General features: G+C 40.9%; 1 protein-coding gene across 3 annotated transcripts in view; it reads right to left on the reverse strand.

Annotated features, from left to right (window-relative positions):
* Positions 1–17,747, reverse strand: part of slc12a5a (solute carrier family 12 member 5a) — a 171,113-nt gene that overhangs the window by 14,904 nt on the left and 138,462 nt on the right. For all 3 annotated transcript variants that reach the window (XM_065954642.1, XM_065954641.1, XM_020629357.2), the window contains exons 5-14: positions 9,353–9,407; positions 8,096–8,226; positions 4,100–4,347; positions 3,371–3,582; positions 2,424–2,591; positions 2,123–2,221; positions 952–1,009; positions 702–876; positions 486–604; positions 107–205 (exon numbers count right to left, since the gene is read on the reverse strand). In XM_065954642.1, the coding sequence (XP_065810714.1) occupies positions 107–205; positions 486–604; positions 702–876; positions 952–1,009; positions 2,123–2,221; positions 2,424–2,591; positions 3,371–3,582; positions 4,100–4,347; positions 8,096–8,226; positions 9,353–9,407 (1,364 nt within the window). The remainder of the gene's footprint in view (positions 1–106; positions 206–485; positions 605–701; positions 877–951; positions 1,010–2,122; positions 2,222–2,423; positions 2,592–3,370; positions 3,583–4,099; positions 4,348–8,095; positions 8,227–9,352; positions 9,408–17,747) is intronic.

Here is a 17,747-nt window from a genome sequence, read left to right on the forward strand (position 1 = left end):
AACACATTTGGATCTTGTTACATTTATATACGAAATGTTCAATCTGCATTTACAAACTGTTTGAGCATGTGATATTGAGACTGATCCAACTCCACACTGAACTGACCAGTGGTAAAACTTAAAGCGAGGTCTCCAGTTGGGAGTCCTCAGCAAGGTCTGCAGGGCACAGGCCAGGTTTACAAACATGTAGCACATCAGGAAGAACCTGCAGGACACACAAAAACAGAGACTACGTTTAAAACAAAGTGCATTTAAAGGATGGTGTGTGCGCTCTTTATATCCATCACATTCTCTGGGATTTGAACATGTTATCAAAAGAAAAAAGCAGCTTGTTCCTCTGGGTCATGAGCTTAATCCTGAGCCCATAAAATTTGGCATTTGTATCTTTAAAGGAATTGCAGAGGATTGAGCTGCTTTGAAATATCCCTCTGCTGGTTCTTAAAAAAAGATGGCAGCAAATGAGAGGGTTTGTTTTCAGTTCTCACATTGAGAGGATGGGAGCCACAGCATCCAGGGAGGCAATGATGATACCTATCTCGCAGATACACGCTGTCAGCAGGAGGGACCATGTGGGCTCCCCATTTGCCTTTCCGTGACCAAAGATCTGTGGGAACAACACAGAACTATGTTTACACTACTGCTTTTTAGAAGCGTCTCTATGAAGTACTATTAATAAAAAAGGGTTAGAATGACAAACTAACCCGAAGGGCAGGCACAATGCTGTCCTTGGCAATGGCCTGCAGGAGACGAGGAGCTCCCGTCAGACTCTGAAGCCCCGCCCCACAGGTGGAGAAGAAGGAGCCAATCACGATCACCCATGGTGACGGCCAAGCCAATGTGCCAATCACCAAATTCCCGTGGACTCCTTCTCCAAATCTGAAGGAGAGGAAGAAATGGCGTTAATCTCAAGCATCCTGGGAGGAGTACTTTATTAAAGAAGGATGTACTTACTTGTCCCTGAGGACCACACCCTCGATGCAGGCACCAAACAGAACCACACTGGACATATCTGAGCAGTTATGGATCAGGAAAGTAAAATTGTGTTGTATGGTTTAAAAAGGCTGATAGCTGCTGTTTGTTCAGCATGGATGCTCGGTCAGACGAGCTCCGTTCAGTGATTGACAAAACTTGATTACCAAAATCATGAACCTTTCCTTTCAGAGATGCACTTAATGATCTGATAAACTAATCAAGCACACTCACAGAGGAAAGAAGCCCATTGATTTTGTTTAGGATAATATCTCAGAGATCAATGGCATTGGAACTAATCCGTCTGCTTTATTAAGTTGTGATTGCATCGGCAGCCCGATGATGCGATTAGACGTCCTAATCAAATTTGTTTAGAGCACAAGCTGATTACTCGGAGATATATGGACGACGTTCAAGATCGCTGCAGTTAGAGGCCTTCCATAACGTCTGCCAACAGTATGATCAACTTGTACATGTGTGGAAGCAAAAATCAGGTTTCTATTGATCATCGTGTATTCTTAATTCTGAACCAATACAAATAAAAATGTAATTATTCTCAACATACTGTAAGAATGTTGCAGAGGCAGGAAAATAAACATCACACCAATTTTCCTGTGCTCAGAAATCGGTAGTTTTACATTCCTTTCATACCAACCTTGCATCTTGAACATCTGTTGAATATTTTTCTAGAGATTATTTGAAGAGAAACGTTTGTCTTGAGGGGAGGAGAAAGAGCAGATGCCATTAATCTGTTATATGCTGCACCAGAGGGGCTACCTGCAACTGTTCTGTTCAAACATATATCATCAAAAAATGTGATGTGGCATAAATACCCCTTGTCACAATGAGGATCATAGAGATGCAGTAACAGCCTTTTACATTTTAAATAAAGGTGACCTTTAAATATGGTCCTCTGTACAGGCCAATCAGTGTGTTTGTTGCAGATGAAGGCAGCATGGTACTTTACCTCTTTAAGCTCTCCTCTTTGTACCACTCTAATCAAAAACTTGAAGATGACTAGTGTGACAAGTTAATGACTGAATGACTGAAAATGTTGTATCATTTAAAATGTTATAATTTTTGTTAAAACTTTTTTTTCCTTTTCTGTACAGTGTCTCCTGTTATCCTGCAGGGGGCAGTAGTGTAAGGATACAGACAATGGAGGTGGTGGTGATGGCTGCAATGGTTCCAATGGGGATCGACTTCTGGGCATCACGCAGGTCTCCCGATCGGTTGGAGCCGGCCATGATCCCTGAACAGATAGACAGGAAGCAGAATGAGATCAAGGTCAGGACATGAGATGAACACAAACAAACACAGGGCGGGCTCGTGGGATCCCTTTACATGCAAAGCACATGTTCAGAGGACGTTTACAACACAACCTTTAACCCTCCTGAATTTGAAATAACAATAATCACAACAGCAAAAAATAATTCAACAATCAAGACTTTCACCTGTCACAGAGGGGAAGTAGATGCCGACCAGCAGAGTGAAGAAGCTGGTGATGTCGGCCAACACATAGCGGTTTGCGCTGGTCAAAGGATCATCAGCATCTTCCACTGACTCCATGTTGGTTCTGGCAACCAGATCCCCCTTCTCATAGTAGGTCCCAAACAGGTTCTCTGAAAGGGTAAACGGGACGTTAGACAGAATACAGTTGAGATAATTGGGTGAATATTTCAAGAAGAGTCAAAATAAATGTAAGAATGCCTGTTTTATATGAGTAAACTAATCAATCATACTTTCTTATAAATGCATTTTGTAGGAATTGTGATATACGGCTCAGTTTTAGGCTCTGGTCTTACAGCACCAGAGGGCTTCAGATAACTTTGGTTTTATAGTTTTATGAATCAAAAAAACTTGACCAAGTAATAAAGGACCCTTGAGAGACGAAGAAAAAACTCTATGAGGGAATTATTTAGATTTAAAATATAAAATACACATTTAGTTCTGCATTCTGCCTCTTTGATAGAACACTGACAATCATTTTGCTCTATGTGGCTGCTTTTAGACATCTGAATCTGAATTGTTTTATATGAGTACAACATTAACCATAGGCTTCGATTCAAATCATGGATCTTAACACAGGGCTCACTGTTAGCGCTGTAATAGAAACAAAGTTAAGCTAGCTCTGTTCCTCTTGGCCAAATGTGTCAGAGAGTCTGAAGATCACACACACAGGTGCTGCTACAGTCAGGGCGCTGTCTGTGCTTTCCACGGCTTTGTCTCCTTAGAACCCCTTTGTAACATTTCACTTAAGCCCTCCCTTTGCACTAAACAAAATGTTTGCTTTCAAGTGGTGTGTTTGCCAACACCACTTGCATAAAACACAAACACGTCTGTGTACTGTACATCCATATTTGTATCCATACAGTACAAGATCCAGACCAGAAGAACCAACCTGCTAGGATTCCACTGGTGACCCCCGGGATGCCCTGGATCTGAGACACATTGTTGGCAGCAAAGTACTTGTCGCAGGTAGCGTTGAGGAAAGGTGAGTCACAGAAAATGCGCCACATCTGGGTGGTGACTGTCCCGTTAGCTGTCTCAATGGTCTTGGCACACACATCAAAATTCTTCGACAATAAGGTGCGGTTGCCTAAGAGACACACACTGGAGAGAAAGTAAGCAGAAAATGTCTGTCAGAGCTTCGTTTGAGTGTCTGGCATGTGCTTACTACGAGTACTTTGATAACAATTCAGCATGTTAAATCTCAAAATGCCTCACACTGACAGCACGGTGTGTTGATTCCATTCAAGTTGATTCATTCGGTCCAGTAATACAATAACAGCTTGACAAATGGAAGTATTGTCAGTCACTAAACTGATTAAGTAAGCATAGCATAAACACTTAGGCACTTAAATGTAATAACTTTTTTTCAATTCCAAACTTTTGTCTCAAACAATATGATCCACCACGGAGAAGTGATGTGGGGATTTCTGCAGGTCCAGACATGAAGGTTTAAAATGTCTTTTAATATCTTACATCTCAATTACAACCCTTTCAGAGTCAACCATTTCTGTATAACTCTCTGTCTGATATAATGTGTTTTGTTGTTGTTGTCCTGTATTAGAGGAGAGGGGTTTGGTCTGTTGGACTCATGTTGGACTCTTAGGTCATCGCTGCTTACGGGAAAACTGGAGGATCGACTGCTGTCTTGATGACCCCGGCGTAGACGGCCAGAATGGAGAGGATGACGCAGGCCAGGAAGACCAGGGCCAGCTTGTTGACGTACTTCACGCCCACAAACACCACCGTGGCCATGGAGAACAGTAGGATGGTCCCGTACACACGCATGTTGTTCAGCAGGGCGGCCTCTGCCTCTGCACCCTCCAGACCCTCCAGGGGGAAGATAGCTGCTTTTGGCACTATGTAGATCTAAAGAAGAGGGGTTATGTTAGTATTTTATATATATAGATATCTATATATCTATATCTATATATATATATCTAGGGAGAACACCTGTATTTTCTCATAAAAGATCCATACACTCTTCCATTGCTCTTGGGTATGTTCATGTCAGGTGTTTAGGGAGCATTACTCATCCTCTTTCCCTTTTCATATTTCCCCAGTCTGTCTTGGGATTCAAACCAGCAGATTGCAGGTCACAAGCCTAACCCCTCTAGCTCATTGTTTACTGGTGGATTTAATAAATTTCACCATGTGTAAAAAAAAAAGAAAAAAAAAGAAAGAAGAAGAAATACAATAAAAGGGAGGTGAGAAAGGCGTGAGGCGAGTGAGGAGGACAACTCTGTGAAGTGTGAAATCATGCGATGCTCACATTAACAGTCCTCTGCTGGAGCTTAAAGCCGCACACATAACACTGCTCTTCTATTTTAATTCAGCTTAATTAAAGAACTCAAGCATGGTATTAAAATATGCAAAATGAACTGCCATTATTACACTTTTACTACAGGTCACTCTAAGAATAGTCCCATCATATAAAAGACGGTAAACCCCTCATTAGCCTGTCAGTATCTGTCATCAGCTTCAGATGAATCATGGCGTAGCGGTTACATAAGCATGGGAATTTCTTCATTTTGCACATTATCACTTGGTTTCTACTTAAATTACCATAAAGAGGGAATAAAACGGAGAAGAACGAGCGGGAAGTCATGGCTCATTTGGGTCATCTGGCTGCAGAAACTGATCCGCTGCTAAGAACAGCGTATCACTAGGCAAACAAATCTCCTGCTTCCCTGTGAACTGTTCATGCTGCCTAAAATAGCAGCATCAGTTTGTGTTCTTGGCTGTGGTGGAAGGATGAAACATATTCAAATCAGCCTTTTCCAGATCCGCTCCTTACACAATTCTGCAGGGATTGTTATTTTACAATGGAAACTAAGCCAGCATTGACCCAGAAGACAGAATTAACCTCCAGGCATGATCAAACCCTGCATATCCATTAGAGGCATCCAGAAGCAGAAGAAGAATTATTTAAAAAAAATAAAAAATAAAAAAAAACACCCAACACTCTCTGGTTTGTTGATAACAGTGGACCGGAGTGATGAGAGCTGTTTCAAGGAATGGTCTTGTTCTTCCGCCAGTGTCTTGATAGCTCACTAATGCAGTATTTGCATAATTACCCAATAGTCCATGCAGCGTGGAGGACTGCAGTGGAGGAAATTGTGGAATATAAGACAGGAGGAGGAGGAGGAGGAGGAGGAGGACGGCGAAGAGAGGAATGAAGATGGAGATGAAAGATTCCTGCATTTCATCAACGGATCAGATTTCACGTTGAAAAACGCAAGATGTTGGGAAAAAAATAGCTTCAAAGTGAAACAAGAAGAAAAATAAACCCGAAGAAGAAGAATAAACCTTTGTTCACAAAGGCATGAAGAACATGAAGCTGCTCTGCACGCATTAATTTCTTTTGCTTTGGGGGGACAGGAGTTTTTTCTTTTCATGTTTGCCAATCATCACCATCATCAGTGTCTGCAGAACTCAAAACCATCATGGAGTGATGTCAAACCTCTTTCTTATGACAGTATGTTCATTTTAACTGGATGGATGTGATAATGACTGAATGAACATCTTTACTGCTCCAAGGGGAATTCTCACTGCACCCAGAGTATTAAGACAAAAGACGAGAACGACCGTACATGACAGCACATAACAAACATGAAACACAAATCATTAAAAAATAATACATCAACAATCAAATCAAATCTGGTTTTGGATGAATAGCTTACTCACCCCTAATATCACACTCTATTGGACTATTAGCCTGTGCCTTGCAGCATTTATAAAACGTATTTCATAGGTCACGTCTATTGGTAAAACCTTTATTCATATTTTAAAAGAGAGTGGTTAAGATCTTATTTATTCATAACGTCCTGATCCTCCTCCTCTTGGTCACACTGACACTGAGAGGTTGGTGCAGTTGGACCTAAAGTTCTCTTTGTAGACAGACTAGGGACCCACATTAGTGTTAAAACATGGAAAAAGTGTATTTAGCAGAATATTAGACCTTTAACTCAGGGATATGTTCTCTACTACCACCAGTTTTGAGTCTTTTGTGTAAGGCATTACCAACAAACTACTTCTTCCTCGGCTTACATCATCAGTCTGTTATGTTTTGGTCTAAATATGCACACTCAGAAAAGGAAAACAGCTAACATCAACACACAATGCCAGATTGGAAAATGAAGAAGAAAAGAGGCTATTCGGCCTGAATATCATAATGGGCCGGGTTTCCCCCAGCAAAATAAATTATAATACCAATGGCACCTTTGTCTGGTTAAAGAGAAGGAAATAAAAGAATAACAAAAGGTGCTCAACATTCTCTGTAGACATCAGTGTTTGGTTTCTGAAAGCATCTGTGCTTCTGGTTATGTTTGGCTCCTTGCCTCTTTTCATTGAACCACTTCCAATATTGGCACCACTTTATTCTTGGACCAGAGCAACACGGAACCAAATCTTTTATGTTTTACCCACATCATTTCATCCGAGGGGTCATATTCCATCGCTGCAAAGCTGCACTTACTGCACAATGGCATATCCTTCCTCTTGAGAGAAGCTGTGATGACAGTGTATGACTATGAAGAGTCACAAGTGTGATGTTGCAGAGGGAGGGACAAGCTGTGATTCAAGTGGTCATCCTCTACTAACCTGGCAAAGCTAAGCCATCATTATCACTTTCCCTCATTGTGGTTTAGAAGCGCCATGGCTGGATTAACTTGAAATTGATGTCATGTCAAGTAGGCGGCACAAAAAGAGACATTTGACAGCTCTTTCCTTCTCCCGCATTAACATGAACCTACTCACTGGGCTGTCACTGATATGTGCGTCTAATTTTTACAGTCTGAGAAAACATGGCAGGTGTTACTGAAAATGCTGTCAAAATTTTCAACCATTATTAAGTCAGTCTCAGAATAAATCTGGGTTAAGAATTAGGTCACGCACCTGCAGAGAAATGTGCTATTTTATATCTAAAATGACTCATTTTCAGATGTGATAAAATGGCTGAAAACAGTGAGTCCCCTGATCATCAGAGGAGGCAAATGAGCAGAAATTCTAATTTGAAGTAAAGACACAAACAAAGTTAAGTAGAAGAACTGATTCAAGTAGGAGTCAAAAAGTAAAGGTTCTGAAATGTCCTACAGTACAACAGAAAATAGTATCCGTTGAAGGACATTTGTACAGCCTGTTACTGTGCTAAACGTTTTGATCATTGTGGCATATTTTGGAAACTTTTAAACTGAAATTATCCTGTTTTTTTTAAAGTTGATTATTTTGGCTGTAGCTTTAAATGTTGGCTGATTCATTTTCACACCGTCATTCTAAAAAGTAACCTTCACTAGTCTCTCTTTTCTTTGGTTTAGTTTCCCAATCACATTGGTTTCATCTGGTCCCTTACATTGTTTTCTTCATGTTTACGTCGCTCATGGCTGATTTTTACGTCAAAGAATAATATTTAACATACATGTGTATGTTTCTCCTGGTCTCTACTCTCTTCCAAGCAACATCTCATTAGTTTCAGTTTGCCTTCAGCTACAAAATCACAGAGTCAGCACACCCAGTGGGCTCAAACTGTAACTGTGGAAAACGTTTTGAAAATGACACCCTTAAAACCACGATGAAGCACAAAAAATGAGAGGGGATGTGAGGAGGGGATGTTTCTCACCAGGAGGAGCTCGATGGCCCCCAGGATGTACATCGCTCCAGCGAAGGTGGTCCCCAGATAGAAACAGATCCCCACTGCTCCCCCAAACTCTGGGCCAAGCGAGCGGGAAATCATGTAGTAGGAGCCTCCAGCTGTGCACATACACACACACACACACACACACACACACACACACACACACACACACAAACACACACACACACACAATAATGTTAACACAAATACATACTGTATGTGGAGTTTGTATGTGGGTTCATTTATGATCAAAATGGATTAAAAAACTTGGTTGATGTGTAACTGCATGAAACACTCAATCAGCTTTCACTTTGGGAATGAGGTCACTTTCACTGGAAACTTCATAAGAATGAAATTCAACAGAAGGAAAAATGTCAACGTTGATGAATTATTAAAGGACTGTCATACCTGAAAGATATTTTAATTGATATTTATTTATTTTGGGGATTTTTATGCCTTTATTTGGAAACAGGACAGTGGATAGAGTCAGAAATCAGGGAATGACATGCAGGAAAGGAGCCACAGGTCGGATTCAAACCCAGGCCGCTCGCTTGGGGAACTTAAGCCTCAGTACACGGTGCGTGCAAACTAACCACAAGGCTATGGGTAACCCTTGATATTTATTTTGACTAGATTCACTTATAATAACATCACGTAAAAAAACAAAGTCATTGAACCAATCTACTTTTGTTTATGTAACTTTGCTTTTTACTGTTTTTGTTTTTATTCTTTTAATCACCATGTTTCACTTCACTGTTTGTGTTTCCAAACACTGTTCAAATGAGTTAACCAAACATAAATAGATCAACCTTAAACAGCACTTTGCAGCAGCGTAAGAAGCAGCTTCCAGTTATAACACAGACAGTTATAATTGGCGATCACTTGCACACTTCTCCACAAGCCTGTAATTTCTTCTGACCCCTGCTGTATGAAAACCAACTGCTAAGATGCAGGCCTCCATTACTGAGTGAAATGACATTATATAATATATATTTACTGCTTGATGTGTACAGGAATGTGTCTGCACACAGAGATTTGGCCGAGGTTTTATTTTGTGTAAACAACCTTGTGCGACGACAAAGTTAAAGTGCAAAAGATCCCAGACTAAAGCTTGAAATGTTTCTGGGGATTTCAAGCTGCGCTGCTTATAATGTGCCAAAAGCAATCAGTGAAAAGACAAAATTTAGAAGCGGGCAGACTCAAACAGTGATAACGGCATGGTGTCGGCGTCTGCTCACCCACCTGGCACTACTCCATTGGTAGCGATGGCACTCATCGAGATGGCAGTCAGCATGGTCTGCACAGAGAGGGAGGGGGGAACGACAGAGGAGAAGAAAACGGAAAATGAGTTAGTCATTTCTTTGAGAAGAAAAGAAAAGAGAGTGTACATGATTATTCTGACTTTATGAAACACGAGAGAAAGAGTTAAAGGATATCCAAAACTGATACAATTCAAGGGAGCATGAACGTCTTTCAAGTTTCATATCTGGGTATCAAAAAACAATCAAACAAGCACACAGATGAAACTTTTCAAGGCGCTAGAGAAACAACCAGAGCTTCAACAAAGTCATAGGATTCATCTTCAGTGATCCCTGAATAACAAGTATAATAGTTAAAGGTAGTTAACCTGCTGATAGTGCCTTAAGAATCAATCTCAGGTTGTTAAGTTTCAGATAAATCAGCACTAGAGCAGACTATGTAATCCTTACTATTCATTATGAGTATGGCAGAAGAAATACACTGAGCAGCATGATATATGAGTACAATAACTTTGCAATAGTATTTTTTTCTCTTTAATATATGATGTCATTTTTCTTTTAATTCACCAGTTACTTTAAGTGTGAAAGTCATGCAGATGTCATGGTGAAAGAACAGAGTCATGATTTAAAAAACTTAACACTTAAGCGTTGCAGTTGGTCTTCACTGTGCTATTTACATGTAATCTCATATTCCTGACAGTGCTCAAAGACTAATCTGCTGCTCGGTGAATGATAAACACGAGCCTCTTGACTTGGCTGGTGATGTTCATACTCACTCCAACATTCAGGCATGGTGCATCCCAGCAGCACCAGGACAAGGATCAACTGATTAAAACAGTCCACAATCTGTTCTGAACTTACTCATGGCTTGCCTCAAGCATCCAGGTGTGACAGCAGCCAATGTTTGTGCTTGCTTTCAGGCAGGTAATACACAGACTCTGCTTTCTCAGGGACCAGTATATGCTGTGCTTTGATAAAGGGCTACTCTTTTTATTTAAGGTTTATGTTTGGAACTTTTCATGCCTTTATTGTAAAGACAGGACAGTGGATAGAGTCAGAAATTGGGGATAGAGAGAGTGTGGGGAATGACATGTAGGGAAGGAGCGACAGGTCAGATTTGAACCCGGGCCGTCTGCTTGGAGGACTACAGCCTGCGTAGATGGGGCGAGCACGCTTACCACTAGGCTACCGGGGCACCAAAATGCTGCTCATTGATGTCAAAACATACTGACCGACTTTTCTTGCAGATTACAAATGTACTGTGATTAAAACTCTGCACATGTTCCTTTGATATTAAGCAGCATTAAAGTTCTAGCATGGCATGTTTGACATCAAACATCCTGCTGAGGGATTAATGCACATGATCACATTCACATATTAATGCTTCAACAATGAAGCCCTAACTTAAAAACAGCCGCCATTCAGTAAAAGTAGCTTCTTCTTTTCTGTCAGGCAGCAACTTTTTAAAAGTTTACTCTCCATATTTGATTCCCTTTAAGTGATGTCCATCATAACAGCATCAGGCCCAAGGTACATCAAATCAAAACAAGCTGTGACTGAGTTAACGTGAGGACAACATCAATTTACAGCAACGCTGGATGCTGCAGCTGACTGGTTGTTGATTAGATAAATAATAATGCCACCGGGGCTGTCAACAGCTGTCAGAGCACATCCAGACAGCCAATGACAACTGTGATGTAACAGCGGTATGCAGCGGGAGAAAAACACCAGGAGAAATGTGAGGGCATGCTAGAGTGGAGATCAGTGTTAGCCTGCAACACAAACATGCAGCCTTCACTGCCCTGCAGAGGGAGAGATACAGCCAGTGAGCGGAAGAGCGGGCCAGAGAAATACAAAAAGGAAGACGTGAGGAATACAGAGAGCGAGTGCGTGTGTGACAGACAGTATAAAGACAGCATTATGATTTCATCTTTCTTTCAAAGGCTATTGTTGAATTTCTGAGAGTCTTTTTGAGATTTTCTGCACATGAAAGAGAGAGACAGAAAGAGAAACCTGACAGGCTGGTCAAAATGTTGTGCCATCCTCTAAAGCAGCTTCTACTCTCTGTAACAACACAACCTCACAGCTGTAATGACATCATTTGCTCACTTTTCTTTTGCAATCACTTGCTAGTTTTCTTGTTTATTCATTGTTTTAATATTAAAAATGTAATGAATGTGGAGCACTTTTCTAGTCATTTGACTACTGAAAGTTTTTTTTACATCGCAGGTCACACCTTCCCCGTTCACACCACATTCACACACTGATGGAAGAGGCTGCTATGTAAAGTGTCCATCAACATCCATCAGTATTACTAATCCATTCATACACATTCACACGCCACTGACGCAACAATTCTGGGGTTCAGTGTCTTGCAGGAGGACACTTCGATGTGACTGCAGGAGCTGGGGACTGAACACCCGACCTTCCAGTTAAGAGACGTCTACCACTCTACCACTGAGCCATAGCCGCCCCAGGATTTTTAAATGGCTGTTATTGATGTTGCTTTAATCCATTTTGTTAACGCATTCACATTTAGAATTTTTTTTCCAGGGCATAATTATTTGTCTTGTGATACAAAAGACAAACGTTCTTCCTTGATAATGTTAACGTGTGTTATCTAAGGAAAAATGGCCATCTAATATTCCATGAGGTCCCATGTTTTGGGTGATTTCTTGGCACCATTTTTTGAACACATTTTTGTTATATTGTAAATGTTGTTAACAGTTGTTTTGCATTAATCTTGATCTCAGTGACAGGTTAACATTCATATTAAGCTGGGTAATTGGTTAATAATGTGGTAGTTCAGGGATCTAATCAGGAGGTCTCCCGGGGGCCTTGCTTTGGAGGATTTTCTCTGGCTCATCCATCTGGTAGGAGACCTCAGGGTAGACCCAGAACACGCTCGAGAGAGTTTATATCTCATCTGGTTTGGGACCACATCTGGATCCCACAGAAAGAGCTGATATGAGAGGGAGATCTGGACAAGCCTGCTTAGCCCCTTTACCACTATGACACTTTAAGCTGCTGAAAAAGGTGAAAATATGTAGTAAATAAACAAATAAATAAATAAAGACAAAGCACTTGATACATTAATCACACTTGCCATATCTGCAGACAAATCGTTGGCAGATTTGATTGAAGTCTAAAATATAGACTTTTGTATCATGATCAGAAATGCATTATGGTTTGGCTCTACATTGAATCCAATGGTTTAAAGGCTTCATTATTTTTAGATCCTTAATGCATATTGCTTTGTCTTGAGAGTGATGCACCATAGGAATACAACAATAGCTACATGACTACTTAAATGATTAACAGTTTTCATATAGTGTGTAAGAATATTTTTTCCTTTAACTGCCTCTCCTGAAAATTAAATCACAAAAAAGAGTCAAGTGATAAACATTACTTCTATTGAGGTTCCTCAGAGCAGCAAGAAAAACAAATAAAACGAGGACGGTGTAATGGAAGAATGTCTAGTAAGTCCCAGCCGGTTATGTTCGACTATCATTACGTCCGTCTCTGTGAAGACTCTAATGTGGTTATTGGCACCTGAGGGCCAGTGAACTGACGATCAGCAGTGAAGAATGAGTGGGACTCGGCTCCTCTCTCTAATCTGGTCATAATGAGGCCACAAGCTCTTCTCCCACCACAGCAGATAAGACAGTAATTGTTTAAGTGTTTTATCTGATGTGGGCAGCAGCCACGCAGAGGTACTCCGTCGCATACTGACTCACTGAATCACCGCACAACTGTACAGGACAGGCATCAGAGGATTTATATGAAGAATTACAGGAACAGTGAGAGGTGGCTGAAAGAGTGAACAGGAGAGGAATAACAAGGCTCTGGATTAACATTTATTAAAGGAATGATATGGTAAAATAACAGTTCAGTATGAAGAAGTCATCTTGATACCCTAACAGACACATTTTCTCCAGAAAATTAATTCAATTATTAACAAGGTAATCGATCAACCAGCTAAACTGAGGTTGTGTGAGAGTTTGGAGCTTGATTTCTTTTAACAATGTGTCCCTCCTCTTCTGTGAGTGTGCCTGGCTGACTGGCAAGCCCCTAGAGTAGTAGGCTAATGTAGCTCTTCCTCTTAAGAATAAAATGACATTCATTTGCATGGTTTCTTAAGATATCACTTAAAGATCGAGATCGTTTTTTCCCCGTAAATTTCTCTTAACATCCTGCTCATAAGCCTTACCTCAGCTGCTTCATGCTTTACATGAACTGCTGTAAGAATCTTCTGGTGACAATAATGACATTTCACACTTCAGCACATTTGGATTTATTTAGCCATCAAGGGTACTTGGCGCCCGAAAAAGTATGCTTACAACACTCGTACTTTAGCTACACATATCAGGTATAGCTGGATTGAAATAAAGGCCACATTTTTTTAAAGGGCCAATATGAAACTCTGACTCCTAGTGTTTAAAATGAGTACTGCAGTCCAAATCCAAAATATTGAAAACAAATTAGGAGGCTTTTTAGGTCGGGTAGAATCAGTTATATCTGAACCAGTTTGCTTGCCGATTTTCTTTGTTGCAACACCTGTTGGTTTGCTGTCTGCCTGGAAAAACAATCGGCCATGTGGGGTGACATAAAATAGATAGATATAGTTAGGTCTTTTATGATTTAATTCAGGGGATATCTTACATATTGGACCTTTAACAAAAAAGACTTAGAATTACATTTGTAACTCTTGTAAACACTGAGAGAATTAACCAGAGTTGCAACAGAAACTCAAAGTCAGTCGGCCTGAGCGGTATGGGAAATGTATAGCTTTAGTTTAATTGAACTTATCTTGTTTCTAGATTTATCGTCTTTTTTAAGTTAACAAAGTCTAGAAGAAATTTTTTTGTCTGTAGCATGACAAGCTCCAGACAGGATGTAGTGGCATCTGTGACCTTTCAAACCCACTCTGTTCTCTCCGGTGAAGCAGCTAATTTCTCTTCGATCCTCTGGTCTGGTCCTGATGGACTGTCTGTCATTTTGTTTTGACTGGAGTGCCCCAAGTGCCGTGCCACCATTAGATCAGATGAAATCATATTGTTCCCCTTTGCCTATTCTTTGAGCAGTGTCCTACTTTATCTGTTCTGACTCCCCTGAAGTCACTGCAGTCAGGGAAATGATGAAGCGTTATCAATCAGCGGCTGTCACAAACACGGAGGATCTCTCCGGCAGGTTTGCAAAGTTTGCACAGATCTCAGAAGGTCACACTTTGATTTGCTGCAAATGTAAATGAACTTGATGTACTCTCTGGAGCAGATATCTCAAATAAAATGAACTCTTACTTTTTGTTCTTGCATTTTCCTCCCTGGCAAGATGATTGATGGCTAAAAAAGCCTTGTTAGTTCACCTGTGGACCTCATGTCTGATCAAACCTGTCTGATGGAGTAGTACCGGAGGCTCTAGTATTCTGCTGTAGTGGATGCAGTATGTGTAGTGTCTTTTTCCCACTGACCCAGAGCCTGTGGCCTCTTTTATTGTCCCAGTTTCCTGCAGGTAACCTAAAACTGTGGAAGATTTAGAGTTTGCATGATGAGAATATAGTTTGTTCTGTGGTATGCAAACATTATATTGCTCTATGAATGTTAGAGTCTGTGCCTGTACCTTCAAACTCACACGCAGCCTTATGCCCTGTGGCCTCCAAGCGTGCAAGCAGAAAACATCAGATAATGCTGCCTTGCTATCTGTCTATAAATATGAGAAACAACAGCAGCATCTTGAAATACCAGGTCCCATGTTCCTGTTATTGTGAATGCTAGCAGTGCTTTAATAATTGCTAAGCCATCTTTAATTATTTCTCAGCTCCAGGAATTGTTTGGTGCGATGAAGAAGCTAATTTGAACTTTTAAGAAAGGTCTGCTTGCTGTTACACACACGACGCTGAATATAAAGGACACTTTAGGTCTGTTTTTTCCGAAAGCTACAGAGAAACTCTGATGTGGCCTTTCATCGACCTCGCTGCTGAGCAGAAATTGGTTTTGACAGGAATGGCGTTTTGCGCTGCCCGGAGAGCGCGCTTCATTAGCATGCTTCATTACACAAATATTTTCTCAAGTACAACTTCATCAATTCTCATACAATGGTGAGGTGGAAGTCTATTTTCAGTGCGCTGTTTATCGCTTGAAATCCCGGCGGATGGTATACTGTGGAAGGCGAAAGTGTCAGACAAAGGAGAAGGAGGTGATTTTTACTTTTTAGACAGACATCAAGGTGAAAAACTGAGCTCCATAGGACGAGATGCAGCTGCTCTTTAGAGAAGGAGAGGTGGTAAAAAAAAAAGGACACAAATCAGATGATAGAGGTGAAAAGAGAAAGAAAGGGGAAAGAGAGGCAGAGGCAACAAAACAGAGGAGGAGAAGAAAGAGGAAAAAATGAGACAGTAAAATGAAAAAAAAAGGCTGGGAGAAATTGAGGAAGAAGCGAAAGAGATGAGAGTGAAAAATGAAAAGGGATGAGGGGAGAAAAGCATCTTTAGCATTTAAATGAGTAACGACAGAGGGCAGAGCACTCTTCGCCTCGCAGCATTTGGATTCAAGACCTGGAAGTAATGAGGAAGGCCAAACAACAGATGACTTTCCATCTAGAATATTAAATCTCATTTTATCTTGGTGACAAGCCTGCATTCGTTATCGGGGCTAAAAATACACACAAGCACCGCATGGTTGAATATATCTGCTCGGAGAACGGCGTCTGCGCTCATATTCAGCTTTTTTGACATGGTTGTGTGTATAATTTTATGGTTAATGGTATAATGTGTCACACGGAGGCTCTTTTCTCGTGTTAAAATGATTCCAAGAATGTGCAGCGGCTCGTTAATGTTCTGTCAAAATGCTGCGTGATGGAAGAATAACGGCGTACGTCCTCGACGGCTACAGATGTGTGCGTTGCTGTGATTGAGTGTCCAATGAAAAGCGCTCTGTCAGTGATATCCCATCATGCCTTCACGTGAATAAAACATATGAGGGGGTCTTGCTGTATATTATCTGGCTTTACAGCACTTCATGTCCTGTGGATTTCACTAAGGTAAGGGATCACTGCATGCATGTTTGTACACACACACACACACACACACACACACACACACTCACACACACACACTCCTGCGGTGTGTATCTGGTAACCCCCTGGAGGGCAGGGTGGTTATGTGTTATGTAAGGAGCTCAGGAGGAGAGAGGTGGGGGTTTCTCACACACTGTTCACGCTCAGGCTTATCACCCCGGGGCTCTGCGATGAGCACGCAGGGACTGATAAGAAATACAAGTGTGTGTGTGTGTGTGTGTGTGTGTGTGTGTGTGTGTGTGTGTGTGTGTGTGTGTGTGTGTGTGTGTGTGTGTGTGTGTGTGCTGCAGTGTGAGAGGAACATAAATGTATTTTTAAAAGATTAAATATTCACCAGTGTGTGACATGCAAAGAGATTTTTGTGTGTGTGCAATCGTGCAACATTTAACATGCTCTGTGTTTGTGTGTTTGTGTGTGTGTGTGTGTGTGTGTGTGTGTGTGTGTGTGTGTGTGTGTGCGTGCGTGTGTGTGTGCGTGTGTGTGCGTGTGTGTGCGTGTGTGTGCGCGCGTGTGTGTGTGTGTTTGCTTGCATGCCTTCCTGTCAAACTGAGTCTGAACCAGCTTTTTTCTTCCAGGCTTTTTTATTTATTTATTTTTTTTATTACACTGCACTTTTTTTGTACAAAACTGAGATCCATATATATGTAGATGCTTAAATGGAATCTCTTTTGAAAAAATAAAATAAACCAACTATAACAAAGCAGTATGTGTTTTTAACACCATGACATATGAGAAAAGAGGTCAAAATATCACACCGTATAATATTAAGGTACATCCAAAAATTTTGATGCACGATATGATCCGCATAACTATTTACAGTACAAAATAAATAACTATATTTCAGAGGTAATCATGAACATATTTCTCTGCAAAATGCATGTGAAACAATGCATGATGTACCTGTTTTTCAAAAGGGTAAAATAATCAATACAAAACACACTCCTTTCCCTCTCTTTAGAGCCCTCTCCACGCTGTCACACAGAAACATGATTGGGAAGCATATTGCCTGTGTGTCTGTGCAGGCAACTTTGCCATGGTTGGGATTTGAGGGGGTTGTTCTATAAATACCCTCAGAGCTAGAGGAGAATCTAGGCTGCACAAACACACAGACATGCCAACATACAGCCCTGATACAATGCACACTGCGAACCAGAGAACAGAAACACAACCCTGACAGGCTGCTAGACCGCACAGTGTGAGCTAAACTGTCCTGCACTATTACATAAGCATACCTAATAATAACTCCTGAATAGATAAGGTGTTGGGAAGCAGATTATATGTTTCCTGACAATCAAATGCATCAA

This window comes from Labrus bergylta, chromosome 5, assembly GCF_963930695.1.
Source record: "Labrus bergylta chromosome 5, fLabBer1.1, whole genome shotgun sequence".
Classification (NCBI taxonomy): Eukaryota; Metazoa; Chordata; class Actinopteri; order Labriformes; family Labridae; genus Labrus; species Labrus bergylta.